General features: G+C 35.9%; 1 protein-coding gene across 1 annotated transcript in view; it reads right to left on the bottom strand.

Annotated features, from left to right (window-relative positions):
- Positions 1-17,836, bottom strand: part of LOC132934497 (merozoite surface protein 2-like) — a 55,834-nt gene that overhangs the window by 13,048 nt on the left and 24,950 nt on the right. The window contains exon 2 of the mRNA XM_061000804.1: positions 7,822-7,861. Coding sequence (XP_060856787.1) covers positions 7,822-7,861 — 40 coding nt within the window. The remainder of the gene's footprint in view (positions 1-7,821; positions 7,862-17,836) is intronic.

Here is a 17,836-nt window from a genome sequence, read left to right as displayed (position 1 = left end):
ATATACCTCGTACGAACGGAATTTCGGTCCCGACAAACGGACACCTCCTCGGCGCGAACGCGCGCGCAAACGATAAACGGCGGCGGCGGTGGCTGCAAAGAGAGACTGCGGCGGGTGTGATATACGATCCGGACGACGGGGGCGTGAGACGCGGGGACGGCGGCGGCGGCGGAGGGAGGGGTAGGCGTTTCGAAAATTTTCTCGTAATTAAAACAACGGATTTTCACTTTGAAAAAACTCGATTTAAATTGGGTACCTGTACGGTTTTTTCTCTCACCGTCCCGCTCGCTCTTTTCGCTGCCTCGTCCGTTTGTGTCCGGGATACCAAGCGTACCGTTTCGTTTTTCGTCTTCACGTGCAGCTCGGCGACGTAATAATAATTACTTTTCGACATCGTCGCCTCCATATATCGGACGTTGTTACATGTATAACAACGCGTATAGCATAACACCACGTGCCTATGCCTTGTATAAGATATACATATGACGTGGGGCACATTTCTCGACGAGCGCGATAACCCACACCCGACTAGATAAGGTAATATAACCGTGTGTGCATTACGTGATAAATCCTGATCGTGATACGGATTAGGGTTATTGTTCTGTACGGTAAATTATGTTCTCGGCGGTTTTTTTTTTTTTGGAAAGTGTATTATTACGCGTGTGAAACCGTCGGGCGGAAATGCATTTCCCGTAAACGTTGCTACATTATTATAACGCATTCCATATATCGTGTATCGGTAACAACTAATAAACAGATTACGGCACTACAGTTTAGTATCTTTCTCCCCTCCTCACGAGCCTCGCGATTATGGCAACGAATTCAGTTTTATGCTATTGGACACCCCACAGACGCATCGAGTGATGTCAGTAAGATTTTTACCATTTGCGTTTAACGCCAGCATTATTATAAATATTATGTATTAAGTTCAAGACAAGATATTTTACAAAAAGTTGGAACAAATAATAGTAGGTAGGCTGCACGAAAAGGATAATAATTTATGGAATATCATTCATTGCACCACCCACAGTACAACACAGAAATAATACAAATGTATAGGACATTCCATGGTTCATTTATAAGAAACTAAAATCACGAATATTTACTGAAATGTCGACTGATCGACACGTTAATGAGAAATACCGTACTCCTTATACACAACAATACTATTATACTACATAAATCGAATTTGGTGACCAATTATTTCATTTATTAGGTATTAATTTTATTGTTTTCAGTATTATTATTATTATTAATTCGTCCTCGTAATACTATTACAACAATCATTGCGTACGTATACCGCACACGTATTATCATATGCACACACGTATAATATATGTAGGTAGATATGATATCCCGACGGGGAGTCGTGAGCGTTATTAAAATAATATACGTACACCTATATATAATAATAATAATAATAATAATAGTAAGAGAGTCTGTTTGTTTGTTTCTTAACGAGGCGAACGAACCTTGAGGTAGAGAAATAATTCACTCGGAATAAACACGAAAACACAATGAGACAATGCAACTGGTACGCTACACGTTTTCGATTACTAACACGCTGTCTGTTTATTCGCGTTTGTAGTGTTTAAACGGCCTGGAAAAACGATATTTTTATTTTCCGACTGGTGCTCCACTATTGTTGATGGTGATACACGGTAGTGATATTATATTATATATTAAATACAACATGGTGGTGACCATAGAACTCGCGGAGGAAAAGTTTTTGAAAATAATACCGGTAACGTGTGCTAGTCGTCGCTCACTATACGTATGTACTAGACAAAATAATTATTATAAAAAATATTATTCTTATACCACACCTTCCCCAGAAATCAGCAGAATATGACTTACAGTCTTTGAGCTCTGAAATACTCGGTACAGTGCAGCTATGGTATAAAAATTATGTTAGAAAACTTTTAATACCATCAAATAATTATAGGTACATCACGCGAAGGGCCAATTTCGGAATCGCAACATTATTATCGTCTCTATATTGCAGTCCAATATTTACGAGCATAATATAATATTTACTATCTTATTTTTTTCTCCCTTGCAGACAGCGAGACAGTGACATTACGACAGCAAACTATGCAGGTTATTATAGGTACTTATTTATGATTTGTTATATGCAAGTTGGCGGTGGCGTAGATATATGAATTTACCACTGCAGTGGAGATTGACTTGGGTCAGTGCATGCATAGTACTTCAGAATTCTGAAATGCATTTTAATAATAATTATAATAAATTGCAATCGGTCTGTGCCGCATAACCATATTGTTGCGTTATCCGTTTGATGTGGTGACATATACACGGTGCGAGGAAAATAACATAATGTCGTCTCGTTGATCGAGAATCCTAAAATACCACTCGTATATTTATATGTATAGAGATAATGGTGATGATAATCTTCGACAATAAAACACACCTGGGATTATAATAACAATATATTATAATATAATATAATATAATATAATATATATATTTAATATGGGCGTGTATAGATGCAGTGTGGTATCGAAACAATGCACGTTGCAGTCGTAAACATAATTATGCACAGTCGGTGTGGAAGAAATAGGTGTGCATATCTAAATCCGACTTACTATATTATAATTGATTATATTCGTTGGAAAAAATAAAAAAACTCGTGAAACCGCGTTCAAAGTCGTATATCATAAATACATGGTACCTAGTCAAATGGAAAAAACTCATCTTGTTTTTTCCAAATATATAATAATAATAATATATGTCAGATGTGAACATAAAAAAAATTAACATCTGACCTTTCTGACTTTCTGAGTAGTAAAATTATAGTTTCCGGTATCGTCGATCTCCTGGTCCGGATTCGTTTCGAATAGATGAATATTATAGAAAACAGCAACGGCTGTTTTTTTAGGGGGAGAGCTAATTCGGCGTAGGACCGATTTCCAAAATGGTAATTTTTGACTTATAAATATTTTGATAAATGTTATCAAACAAAGAAAACCATATTTTCACACGATTTAGATCCGCAAAACTTTCATACCATATTCGCTATTGAATATTCAACTACAAAAGTCCACATAATTATATTTTATACTATTTAGGTACAATAGGTACATGCAAGCAAATGTGAACAAGCATTAGGTACCCATGCGTAGTACAATATATTATACTTTTGAATTACATAATTAATATATGAAAGCACGCGCGATATAAACTTATAAATATGCATTTATGGGTACAATGTATATATAATATATATAGTAATTGATATATAATCAGTAGTAATTGTATAGTAATTGAACGAATGTTGAGTTGAAGGCGTACGTGAAGGTTTTTTCTAATTGGATTTTGAGTATTAATTTGATATAACGTAGTATACGGTATTGTTGTTTTAAACGACATAATATTTAATCAATTGTAATAGCACGTAATATAATATAATGTATAAACGCCATTCGAAATTGATTGACATAATAAATTATGTATAGAAATAAATTATTATTGTCGATTGTTATTCGATATTATTTTAACGGGCACAATGATGAACCTCGATTTTCCTAAGGCCACCTATAAAGAACTGATTGAATATTTAGGCGTCGATTCCAATAACAATTACGTTTATTATAAAAAATATAGCCGATCGCCAGCCGCACGTGGTTTGAACCACAACATCATTATAATACATTTGTTATAACCATGATGGTAATCGGAAAGATAATGTATTATTATACTATTATTGTTATACGTATACCTACAAATATCTAGGACGCCAGAGCCTGGTTTACGATTTTTGGGGACGTTTAGAACGTACAAATTCCGATCGGTGGTGATATTTTGTTTGATGATTCTATATAGCTGCATCTCGTGGACGAAATTACGGAAACCACTCCTAATATTATCATTGTCATTGCGGAAAACGTCCCACCAAACGCGTCAATCGCGTTTCCTCTCGGCCGAGAACTTTTCACCGCGAGTAGGTTTTTCCACGGTTCGAAAGTTTTCCGCGGAACAGAAACACGAGGTCTCGTATTCACGCTTCGTAGTATTCATGCTATGATTGAAATATAATATGAAATTCGATTTCAAGGGGGGCAGGTACCCAGGTATATTGGGTTAATCATTCTCCGACCGCGGTATAGTGATGTTACTCTGCAAAAGCCGACGACGACTTTTAAAAATGAGGTTGCTGTTGGTGAGTCGTGATACAAAGTTCTGCAGCAGGTCTCTGAACGAGTATTTTTACTGCGATTATTTATTATGTTTGCTCGATGAAAATAATATTATATCGAAAACGGCAGACACGGCGCATCTTTGTCCGGTACACGACGACGTGTGGTGGCGCGAAACCGCCCGCCGTACACATACCACGTGTGCGTTTAGACGACCACCGCGCAATAATGATAAATTATAATAGGTATAATATATAATATTATTATAATATGTAATAATGAAGTACCTAATATACGACGCGTCGCCGGTCCAATAGCATATTATATTAGGTAACTATCGTAAAAACGCGAGTTTTCGATCGCCCGGAGGCCACCCTCTGCAGCCTATATTATAATAGGACCATTAACGGGAGACCAGCTATAATATAATATTATTACCAGGTTATGTATACATATGTATAGGTGCAGGCATTGAAAAAGAAATAATAATAAAAACCTAAATAAAATGATAGTGTTTATTGATTGCTTATTGCGCCGAGAAAGAAGCGTCGGCCGGCTTCCATATAATATTACGAGATATTTTCTTTTTTATTCTTGCCGAGTTCGCTCCGTTCTCACACCTATAAAGTGCGGCTGCAGCGAGGGCGGTCTGCAGCACCCGACACACCGTGGCCAATACCGTTCGCATTTATCACCCGATAATGAGCTCCCGTCACGATCGCTTTTCGTTTTGTTTCATTCTTTCCGCATACACATATTCATTATGTCTATTTACTTTTACGACGACGTCGGCTGGGCGCTAAACTGCAGCAAGACGCGAGAGTGCGTCCGATTTTTCGGCGGACGCGTACATAAAAAATTCACACGGCCGGGAAAACCGTCTATAATAATATTACCCATCGGGTTACCTGCAGCTGTTTAAGTGCGCATATACATCATATGCGTATATTATATCGTGTTAGTTGCACGTTACGTACTTTTACTTCTCCGAAACTCATCCGCTTTTTACGATTATTTACATAATTTTATTATTTTCCTATAGATATATATATTATTATAACATCGTGATGTGGATAAACAATGTGCGCCCGTCGTAAGCGACCGGAGGTATTAACGTAAATTATCGATCGCCGCCACGTCACTATATTATATATTATAATATTTTTTTTATCGATATTGTACGCGCAACCGAATAAGATTCTTTTCACTATACATACATAGACCGATATCAACAATGACGTCCTGTAGAGTGCGTATAATGTATGACGCTATGTCGTAAAAATGTTTTTTTTTTTTTTTTTTTCGGAACCATCAGACGTTTTCTAGCACTCGGAAATATGTCTAAACGCTTGTCCGATATTTAATAGTAATATATTATATTATACAGTGTGTAAACTTACACGATATACTTGAAATTCTTCATGTTCGTTTAATTTAGAAAAGATTATAGGTTCCGAAACTGGAGAAAAAAAACTACATAAAACTACATGGTAGTTTTACTAGTGGCACTAATAATGGTATAAATATGATCAAAAGTGTGAACTCGACCAATCGGCACCGATATTAAACTGGTTTTTGAAACGAATCTCTATATATGCCTACACGCATTGAATTCGTTTCGGCCTAGTCCATAATAAAAACGGTTTTCGAGTCATCCGAACGGTACGATAACAGTTTTGGAAAAAAAAAAAATAATTTAACGCCCGGCACCATTAATAACGATTTATGTTTGTTTTTACGACTGTGTATACATGCGGAAAGTACTTCTTCGAGAATATTCCCAATCGGTAAACAAACATTTAATTATTATTGGACTACGACAGTCGCTATTTATTGTAATATATTATATTATATTTCCGGTTCGTTTTAATTATTTTCACCGATAAAATATAATAACATAATAGATGCGTGTCGGTCATTTGCATAGACTTCGTGGCTGGTATAAATATATAAAATCGTTGTAGGTGTTGTCGGCTATTTTTATTGCCGCGCGTGATAAAAAATAAAAAAATCTAACTGCTAATGGGTGTCGTATTTCAAATGTCGATAATATATATTTTAGAAACCAGAAAACATACGCACAGTATTGATATAGATTAAATTCGAGAAGTCGGCTGGCGCCTGTACAACATACAACGTGTATATACACGGCTATACATATGCACAACAGGTTGTACGTTATTATAATAATAATAATAATATCGTCGAGTACACGTGAATAATAGGTAGGTACATCACCCCGAACCAACTCGCTATTATTTTTATTTTTATTAGAGACATCGAGGAAACCATATAGGAACGTATAAATATAAGGAATATGGTCATACACGTTTTATATTATGATATTAAATCCCTGCACACGGTTTTTTTAAATTTTAAATAGGTGCGATCTGGGGTGGTGTACATACACGAACTAACAGTGCTGCAAGATGGCCTCCGATCAGAGTTCGCAGTTTTCCACGGTCAGTCATCGTCAGGTGCTTTAATAATAACAATAATAATAATATGTAATACCAATATATCTGGTCGGTGAAAACGTACGGTCGAATGGTCGATACTGCCCGTCGTTTGACATTTGCCCGCAGTTAAAACTATTAATCGATACTAATTAACGTTGTTCGACGTCGCCACCGCTGCAGTGTCCATCAATTGAATGCGACGAACTGCGTAATAATAAGTAATACAACGTACGTAATAATGTCGTCGTGATTTTAACATAAACCGTTCTGTTGTGTTCTCAAGTCCCGTGCATAATATTATCATAAACGATGATATCGGAAATATGCAATAAATGTAAGTGACGTAGTCTATAATGGTCGTACAAATTACTATTGTAGACGGTCTGTCATAAACAATGTTGTTGTTACTATTCATAAATGGAATGGAGTTCAGTCGTAATTTGTAACACGTCTAGACCTCGGTTAGAGCAAATATAATAATATTATGAACAAACGTGCATTACATTTTATTTTTCACTATTTTATGTATTTTTTTCAATATTATTATTTTTTATAATTTATTAATGTATTATTGTTTTATTGTTGGACAATCTAGCAATCGTGATTGGTTATGACTGGTAGTTTTTTTTTTATCAGTGAATGTTTGTTTTAAATATAATAGGTAGTATTCGATATTCATTCCGGAGATAAATTATTATTGCATATATATCATTGTTGTCTGTGGCACTTTTCATTGAATTAAAATATCGATAAAAATATTATTTATTGTTTTTTTATTGATTTACATAGAGCAATACCTACTTTAAAATGCATATGAATAATAATTGTAATTATAGTAAAGATTTATTAAAATAATTTTTATTATTATTAAATATTAATATATGTTTTTATTTGTAAAATGTATTAAACATATTATATTCCTAACAAATGTTTGGGTTGTTAATGCACATTCTGACAAACTTGAATGCATATAAGCGCATGCATATTGAACAGTTGTATAGTGCATATGTGCATTAAACAGCCGTTCAGGATATAATCCAATGCCCAACTACCGTCAAATAGGCACCTGTAATTAGTTTTCTAATTTAATTTTGACGTAATAATAAATTGTTATGTCGCGTCCAAAAGATTGTAAATTATAATATAATTATATGCCTATACATAATGATGTGACTACGATAAAAAAAAAAACGTGCACTACTCACCATTAATAGAACGAAAGCACTCTGGATTATTTTTGTTAACCTGAAACGAAAAAAAAAACCAATTAATAAAACGTCGGTGATGTACACAATATTATATTATTATATACGCATTCTTATAACGACATTAAATAAATAATAGAATATATTATTATCGATTGCGCATTGTGTTGTGTAATAGTAAATTATTACTTTTTACGATATAAATGCCAACGCGAAACGGATCGAAATCCGTTCGGTACAGTTTCGTACACAGACGCGCCAACAATTTCGCCGGCGTTTCGTTTAGGCAAAACATGCACCATAAACGACTTGATGTGAATTCATTTGGCATGCGTTTAGACTTTAGGCGAACGCGGCAGATGAGATTCCTATAATTTTTTTTTATCTTAACTACGTATTTCATTATATTCGACGCACACACGTGTCCATTGGTACTCGACACGTATTTATATTGCGGGATCAGAATTCAGTTATTCAATTATTATATTTTGTAATTATTTGACAAAATATTTTAATATTGCTTCGGACATATTGCTTGCATTACCTATATATAATTCTATCGGTATGGCCGGTGTGTAGACTTGTTCCGCGAGTAAGTATTAGGCTAAAAAAAATATATAAGTATACGAGAGAATAACAAAATCACCACGACGCGTTGCTTATTACCACGTGACAAAACTATAGAATAGAAACCGGTTGCTATTTCATAACTCACTGTATATGCGCAAACAATTTTAAAAATTCATCATGCAATTTATGTAAAAGTGAAAATATTAAAAAATATAAATAATGCGTCGCTTGATTTATTAAAATCACATGTCACTTAATGCCCGTACAAACGGATTTACTACCTTAGAAAATAATTAATACACAATATGTAGTATATATATATTATAATTATATGTACAAAATGTTTTAATGAAATTTGTTCGCGCGGCGTATTCTGCGTTGGATATATATTACAACGTACCATGTTCAGATAATAAAATATATAAAATTGTATATTATATAAATTAGTGTAAGTACTCGGATCGTCGCAATACGATTTCTTATTGTTTTTATTAGGAAGGACCTATTATACTAAACGGCCGTGCGGTAAATTAAAAAAAAAAAATCATTTTCGACTGTTGCAGCAGACTTTTATCGATTTTCGTCGTTTAGTTATTGCTATTGTATAGACGCACATCGACCGTGTGTAATGCATATTATAAACATATTATTATTATTATATCGAATTAGGCACGAAAAATAAATATACCGCAGACAACTCCAACAGGTAGGGTATACGCGCGTTGTTATTTATAATGGACGTCGTCGTAGAAATCGATTAAAATATTCGATAACCGAAAGCTCGAGGCCGTTTTAGGTTTTTTTACATATTATAATATACACATACCGGCGCGAATAGGATAAACGCGTGTGGGATTTGAAATATTTTTTACACGCGCAAACGGTTGTCGTACGTATTATATTATTATTATGGGCGTAATACGTATATATATTAACACAATACGCGCATTGTGTTATTATACACACACACATCGGACTATAATGATATTAAACGCGTAAACGGCACTCGTGTGTGTGTGTAAAGCTAACGCCGTTCGAACAATCGAATAATACGTATACAACGTCTCGCGGGGGACATATGGCGAAAAGAAACAAAATATCCGAGAGGAAAAAAACCACCTGATTTATCGTTTGAGTTTCGTTTTTCGGCGTCCGAGACTTCCCACGGCGGTCTGTCGGGTACAATATAATATTATATACATATTATTGTTATGTTCTCCGACGGACACCTCGACACCCATTCCGCTCGGTCCGTCAAGTGCGTTTTTCGGCCCGGTCGGCGCCAGTGTTTAGCATAATTTTTATTATTATCATTGTATTGGGTTTTTTTTCTCACAATTTACTGAGAATTAATCGACTATTTTTTTTTTTTTTGACCGTTCAACAATACTAATCGTCCGAATTCCGCACACGGTGGATGACGTGACGTTTTAGTGACACTCTGCCGAACCAGTCGTCACAATTAATGCAGAAACTATATAGGTAATATAATATATCAAAATGTAGTTACTATTATTATAGTTCCGAAAATACAAATACCATAATATAAATTGTATTAACTATTAATAGGCATAAGGGTATAGATCTAAAAAATCGGTATCTTTGAAATGTTTTGTATTTTAATGAGCCTAAATATAATAATGACTACAGTCCGTTAGGTATTTCGAATGTTGTAGCAGATAAAGTAATTTTTCTTAACCGAAATATTTTTAATTTTCTTACCAAATTTGTTCATTTAATCATAAAAAGTTATTTCAAAACACAATAAAATGAGTTTGAAAATTAAAATATAAAAAATGAAAGTTTTTGAAATCGTTCACATTGCAGGCGCGTGATACGTCAGTAAAAAGGTATAATTTTAGTCGTTCACGTCAAAAATGTGTTATTACGTCGAAATCGATTTAAAATATATTTACGTATAATAATAATATGACCATATGCCTATAATTTACACGGTATACCTATTAGGTGAACGTTTAAAACGAGTCAATATTGAAGAAACAAAGAATTCACAAACTATTCGTATAAAAGTAAATAATAATTTATCGAGCTCCCGCGTCTTCTCATCCTAATTAAACGATTACATGCGTGTTTATCGACTGTAAATTAAGGTTTTTTCCCCCCGTGGTTAGATAGTTACCTCCTGTCCGTATACATTATTATAGAAGTCCGTGCGCATAATATAATACCTACCTATGTAATGCCGCCTTGAAACGATGTTTTTCTCCGATACGTTTTGATGCTGCTATAGGTGAATCCATAACACTCGTTGCCGCATAGGTATACGTCAAATAAGGCAATAAAAAATACGTTCGGGTTGTGTACGTATTACTATTATGCCGGTTTAATTCTATTTAAATTCCAATAAATTATTCGCGCGTATCCTCCGACGCATATTTAATGTATAATAATAATACCGTATTATATATACATTAAAAACTATTAATATTTTGAGACGCAGCCAATGCGTGGAAAATTAAAATAATATAATATATCGAGAGAACCGCAAAAAAAAAAAACGTTACAAATATTGCAGTTGCCAAACAAAATAAATAATAAAATAAAACATCAAAGTGATCGACCAGTGCCGCTCGTGGCGCGTAATGACTTCCTCGTTGAAAAAAGTAAAAACAATAATACAAATAATATCTTTAAAAAAAATCACGAAAACAAAAACACGTTGTTCTTCGCAAACCCCATTCACGGCATGCACTTTAATATGTAATGACGTTTTATGATGAGTTATAGTAGAACATTATTATATCCAGAGCCGTAGCCAAAATGGCCTAATATCTAGTTAAAATACAATAATATTAATTAATGCACAGTAAAAAAGTAGGCCAGCGCATTTTGGTGGTGGATGTTTGTCCATCGTCCCTTCGGGCCTTGGACAGGATAGTGTAATTTTACTGTATTCGATTTGAATGCAATGATTGCATTCGATAAAAAAAACGATTCTGAGCAGACGAGGGAATCTTTTTTATCTAATTCTATTCGTTTCTATGGTGATAAACAAAGCGTTTTAAGAACAGCTTAAGAACGATTTATATAAATAGGTAATTTATATAATTATAATTGTAATTTATATAATTATAATTATAATTTATAATTAGAAAATATCAAAAAAATGAAAAAAAAAGAAAAAGCACATAAGTCACTCAAATGTTTTGAAAATTGACCATGTCCATGGTCCATTGACCATGTCTAGGTAAGGCTAATATAAGTAAACAATCCAAATTTCAAGTTTTTACGAATGTTTTTAACCGAATTACAACAAAAATCCCTCAAAATTAAAATGTCTAAAATTTTAAACCATAAGGAACAAAATCCAAAATACAACAAAAAATATCTCTTGTCATTTTTCATTTGAAGCAATATTTCTGGTAGAAAACGTCGTCCGTAATTATTTAATATTATAAAATCGTGAATTCGTACACGTTTTTTCTCCTTTAACCGCTTTTATTTCGAGTAGCGTTTCGAAAATCAAAAAATGACCTCTCTAAAGTACCAGCTCAAGAAACATTACCTTTCAGAAAAGATGCTATACTTGATACTTTTGAGCAAGTTTAGAGGGAGAAAAAATGTTTACAGAATAAAAAAGAAAAAGAAATAAACATCATTGTAAAACCTCGCTCTTCTCAGAATCTAAAATAAAACATAGAAATTATTAATGTTTTATAGTTTTCATCAATCGACTGGGAAAATATTAAAACGTTTCTGCTAATATTTAATAAAAAATACTAACTGCCGCCTAGCAAAGGCGCGTTTTAATCGTTATTATATATTATTTACCCCGATCATGTTAAATGATGTAAACCAGTAATTGGTTTATTATTTCATTGGTTGATAATAATGCTCTAGGAAGTGTTGATCAATTTTTGAACCGTGAATGAAACAAGTACAATACTTAGGTTTACATAGACTTTATTGTAGAGGGGGAGGGGGGTTCTAACTGTGGCTCCCTAATTATAGCATATATACATAGTATTATGTGTAAGTACACTGTACGATGCTATCAGATTATAATATTATTATTATTATAGCTAGCATTCGTTCGGGTGGTCGTTGTTGTGTTGTAGTCCGCGAATGCGTATACTTAAGCCCAAACCTACACATACACACATGCACACATGCACATGCACACACACACATGCACACACACACATGCACACACACACCCGCGTGTTTCATAATCGAAAACAAGGAGCGCACGCCGCGAGCGTAAATCATTTTTTTTACGGTATGAAACTACCGAGTAAAAAATATAGTCGTGTGCGGTATAGTAATAGGACGCATGGTGTGAGGCCGATTAAGAAAATATATCAAATCGAAAAAATTACGAAGTCGATAAACCGATAAACCGCGAATAAGCTTTAGGCTCGTCGGCCGAGAATACCACACGAGTTGACATTTCGATTCCATCAAGTGCATAGACATTAGCACACGCGTGTTACCGCCAAACCGGTATGCATGAGAAAAATAAACCAGAAAATATTTTCAAAACACTTATTGACTTTTATTGGCTCTCTGTGTTCAATCACAGTATGGGATGTGGCCAACCGAGAGGTATACCTACGAGCTTTTTTCGCTTATACGTTGGGGCCAAGCTCGACGATTTCGTACGCGCGGGGAGCATTGCAAACTATTGTGCAAGAAGCCCGATCGATCACGAGACCAACGCCGAAACTGGTTTTGATTATGTAGTAGCACAGTCGATAAAATTATTGGTACATTATTAATTATTATATTATTATAATAATATACTTCAACTACTGTACGTATCGCATCCATAATAACCGTATACGTCTGGTACGATAGTGTTTGGATTCGCGATCTATAGGCACCGTGTCATATACCGATTCTCCCCAAACCGTCGCCAATGTCATGATGCTAAAAAGTGAAGCCTAATACTACACCGATCGATAGCGATAGAACGTAACGATATTGCATTAGGTATATATACTCATTATTATCGTGTAGGTAGTCGTCGTGTCCGCGTATTTATACGTTACTCCGGCTGAATTATCACGCCGCGGCTCGCATTCCTCTCACCGCGCACATAACATTATAATAATAATATTACCTATATATACGTATACGTAAATTTATGACACAAACATAATTAATATCGGTTCAACGGGTTCCCCCGCGGGTCGCCGCCACACTGCACCCCCAGCCCGGCCTTAAACCGTTCCGAGTGTGTGTGTCGATAATGAAAACTACCAGTACCAAAGTAAAAAAAAAAAAAAAAAAAACAAAAAAACGTTTATAAAAATCGATATACCAAAGAGGGGAGGGGAGTGCGATTGGATGGATGCGGTGGGAAGAGGAGAAGAAAATACGGAGGAGATGAAAACGAAGACGGCGGAGAAGAAGGACCGCGCGCGAGAGATTATGAGAATCGATAAAGAACTGCAGCGGCGGCGCTACAACAGGTTTTTAATCTACTCTGATAGATCCATTATAAAATGCTTTAACACGGTGTGAAATGAAAGCTTGTCGTCGAGTTAATAATACAGCAGCGTCTTACGACCGGCGCGATTCCAATGCACATTATATACATATTATAACGTATATATATATACACTATGTATGATGATATAATGCGTACATACCCGTGTCGTATCCATACACACGTATATAATATGTTATGACTTATAATATGGTATACTTACACGATAAACGCCGCGTGTACCGCATAATATGCGCCCACCACGTGCACCGCGGTCAAAAGCATAATATAATATAATATTTGACGCGCGTTATATATATATATAATAATGTGATGTATATTATGATGTGCATAGTATTATTATATTATCTAATAGAACGCATTGTGTCTTAGACGGCCGCCGTTCGCCCGTCCCCTCCCCACCAGCTCTCCCCGTTTTTCGAGCCGCGGACCGAGCCTGCCGGATAGCGAAAGAGATAATGATCGGTTCGCGTTCGTCGGATTAATAGCGTATCGATGAAAACGAGTCTGTCAACCGGCGGCGGCTGACCAGATGAGTGCTGCCGAGGCAGAGAGGGAAAAAAAAAATACCGAAACATGTGTTTATAATAATAATAACCTATTACGGTGTCTTAATGATTTTCAATTATTATTGCCGCGAACCGTACGGGCTAATAAATCGTGATCAATCAAACTATATACATTATTATTATTATTATTATTATTATTATGCACGCGCGCGCGCTGCCGCTCGTTTCGGCCGACCAACTACGCAGCTCTCGTCTTCCAATTGCAGTCTCCGGAACAACAATACATCGTACACGTATTTTTTTATAATACGTCCTCCTATGTTATAAACGTAATAATAACAACCGTGAGCGTATAAATAATATTATTATTTTCGATTCCGTGCACGCGATACGCGGAGCGCTGTCGACCGCGCCGCGTATTATAATAATAACAATAATAAAAATATATATAATAATAAAGTCGACTACCGTTTTCACGTCGTCCAGTGTGGCGTTTTAAGTTTTTTTTTTGTGCGTTTTCCACCTTTCCGAACGGCACTCGCTCCGCACGACCCGATTGTGTTCCGCCGCCGACGCAATATTTACGGACACAATGGACCGAATTTCGTATGATAATAATAATAATAATAATATAAGAGTAGGTATACATAAATAATTATATATTCCGAATAAAGTGTCGCTGTCCCGGTCGTTCTCACCCTCCCCACCCATCCACGGCCCCCTAACCACCGCCTAAGTCGTCGTCACGGTCCGCCGCCCATATAATAGCTGTGTGTGATGTCCGTCGATCGCCGCTGCTGGATATATTACGGCCACCGCGAGCTGCGAGCGTCCTTATTTCGTTTTAGGAATTCGTGTCTTGCACCTGCACCGCAATTTTTTTCACCCCCGCTACACCTTCGGACTTTATTCACGCCACTATTTTTTTCACTCGATAATTTATGTGGACTTACACGCGGAACGCGAGCACCTATAGTATGTATGAGACCGCTGGTCGCTGCACAATACGATATTGTAATACGACTATTATATTATACGAATGTTGACGACGATAATATTATTATGGCGATCGGAGAAAGGAAAAAAAAATGTGCATTCATATCGAAAAATTAACAGTCGTCGCGGGACTTCATAACCGGCAGGCGTGTTGCATATCCCGTGGGTGCGCATTATATTATATTATTGTAGTGGTCACGCGGTATTCCTATAATTATTAAACTTCATATATACTTCATGGTACGCAGTATACGAATCTCCCAGGATACGACGACGATGATGATAATAATAATAATAATAATAATAATATTATTTTATCGTTTCGGCATTATATACCTATACGACGAATCTGGTGGACATTAATTTCCTAACGGACTACTGCTTTTATGTCTGCGGACCGTGAACTCGGTCGTAGTTATTAATAATCCTTTGAAGGGGAAATAGCTGTTTGTCCCCGTATGCTTACGTGGAGCCAGCGTCAGGTATCGACTACGTATGTGTGAACGGATTTTGTTCGTACAGTACCACCGGACATATTATAACGCATCGGATTACATTTTTTAATTTAAAATAATATTAATACGAGTATCATAGATACCGTTTGAGAGTCTTCCCGTCACACTGCGTTAAAATCTGTTATTTATGGTGTAATGTCATTAATGTATTATACGCGCCACGTTCAAAGTTTCGGTATCTAAAGGGTGTGCAGCAGGTTAAGTGAACCGTGTTTATTTTCTGGGCTGCAAATTAATTATAACCGGTTTGGAGTAATGGAAATTTAAATTAACGTTTTTTCATAATCATTATTTTAGTTTGAATAGAACAAAAAACACAGTTTTTTGACTTGTTTACATGAAATACCACTTGACTACAAAAAACAAAAAAAAAAAAAAAAATGAAAAAAATAACGACAGAATATACAAAACGAACAATATGGTGAGTAATTATTATAATTGTTATCATGCATTGTTGAAACAAACCAGCATGTCTAAGAGAAATGCCTTTGAATGGGATTGGCAAGAGCGTTTAGCGATTTCGTTGTGAACAGTTCGTGTATTAAATGTATATTGTTAAAATCAGACAGACGTTTAACTGAAAGTAGGTATAGTTAGACTTTCGCAATAAGTATTTTGTGAATGAAAAAAAAAAATCAAAGTCACACCTATATACGTCGATGAACTACGCTAAAATCAACTGTCCGTCCTATACAAGTAGGTATATATATAACTACTCGGAGGGTGAAATTTCGAGGTAGACGAGCTGCAAATAAATAAACCGTCCCATAAGAATCTAAAAAGTCACCTTTTTCAGCTGCGGACGACGTGGGAGTGGGGAGGAATGTGAATACTTATCAATAAATAATACTTTGATACGATATTATATTATCGGACGTCCGACGCCGCGTTGCCGATCACCACCGTACCCGAAAAACTCGCATGTCTTAATAAGCGATTATTGTTATCGTCACTATTACGGTGTTTTCGTCATTACCACCTGTGTTACGATAGTATTATATTTTTATTATACCTAGTCGTTATCTACCGATTGTTGTGTTCTTTCCTTTCGACGCGGGCGCGTGCGAGTTTACGACGGTTTATATCGTACGCAGTAATATAATGATATTTTATTGTAATATATTGTATAGAGGCACCCACGAGTGCGCATAAAAATTAACTTTACACATAATAATAATAATACGTATTATTATACCGTGAACAGCAGTCGCCAGGCCGACAGCCGGTATACAAGACTCGCTGTACGGCCATGTACGAATGGCGTACTCCGTTTCGAGCACCACTGCTTCTTGCAGACACTATTGATGCTGTGAATAGAGTTGTTTACTTTCAGAGCCACCCTATCGTCATATAGTTTGCTAATTACAATTACATTATATCCACATATACTTACCTGGTACGCGATGTCCGCGCATTATTGCCATTCATTCGGTCGCTTTTTCGCGGCGATGCGGCAAACAACATAATTGGTAAGTACCTATGGTAATAATGCAAACTCTCCGACGGCACGTCAGGCCCAATATCACGTTGTGCAATACGCGCGTCATCCGACGAAATATATCCACCGCAAATCAAACGCCGCAACAATAATATTATGACCATATTATATTTTTTTTTATTGTACGTTCGTGTGCTCGTAAAAAATGTATACGCGTGTGCGTTTAACGTAAACTCTGAGATAATACGATTGTGTGTGTGTGTGTGTGTGTGTGTGTGTGAAAGAGTGTGCAATAATCGCGTGGTCGGACCTCTCGCGCGGACGTCGCCGCCGAGAGTCGTCGAGCGGGGCACGGCTGGCGCCACAGCCGCGGAGTTTATTGCCTGGAAAACCTACACACGCGTGCGCGAAGACGATGTGTGACCGGAGAAATATTATTATAATAATAAATTAAATAAAAATAGTATAATATTATCATGATATACGCCCCCCCTCCCCGCGTGTAGACACATAA

This window comes from Metopolophium dirhodum, chromosome 1, assembly GCF_019925205.1.
Source record: "Metopolophium dirhodum isolate CAU chromosome 1, ASM1992520v1, whole genome shotgun sequence".
Lineage (NCBI taxonomy): Eukaryota > Metazoa > Arthropoda > Insecta > Hemiptera > Aphididae > Metopolophium > Metopolophium dirhodum.
Note: the sequence above shows the minus strand (reverse complement) of the source record. Positions and strands in the feature narration are given on the sequence as shown.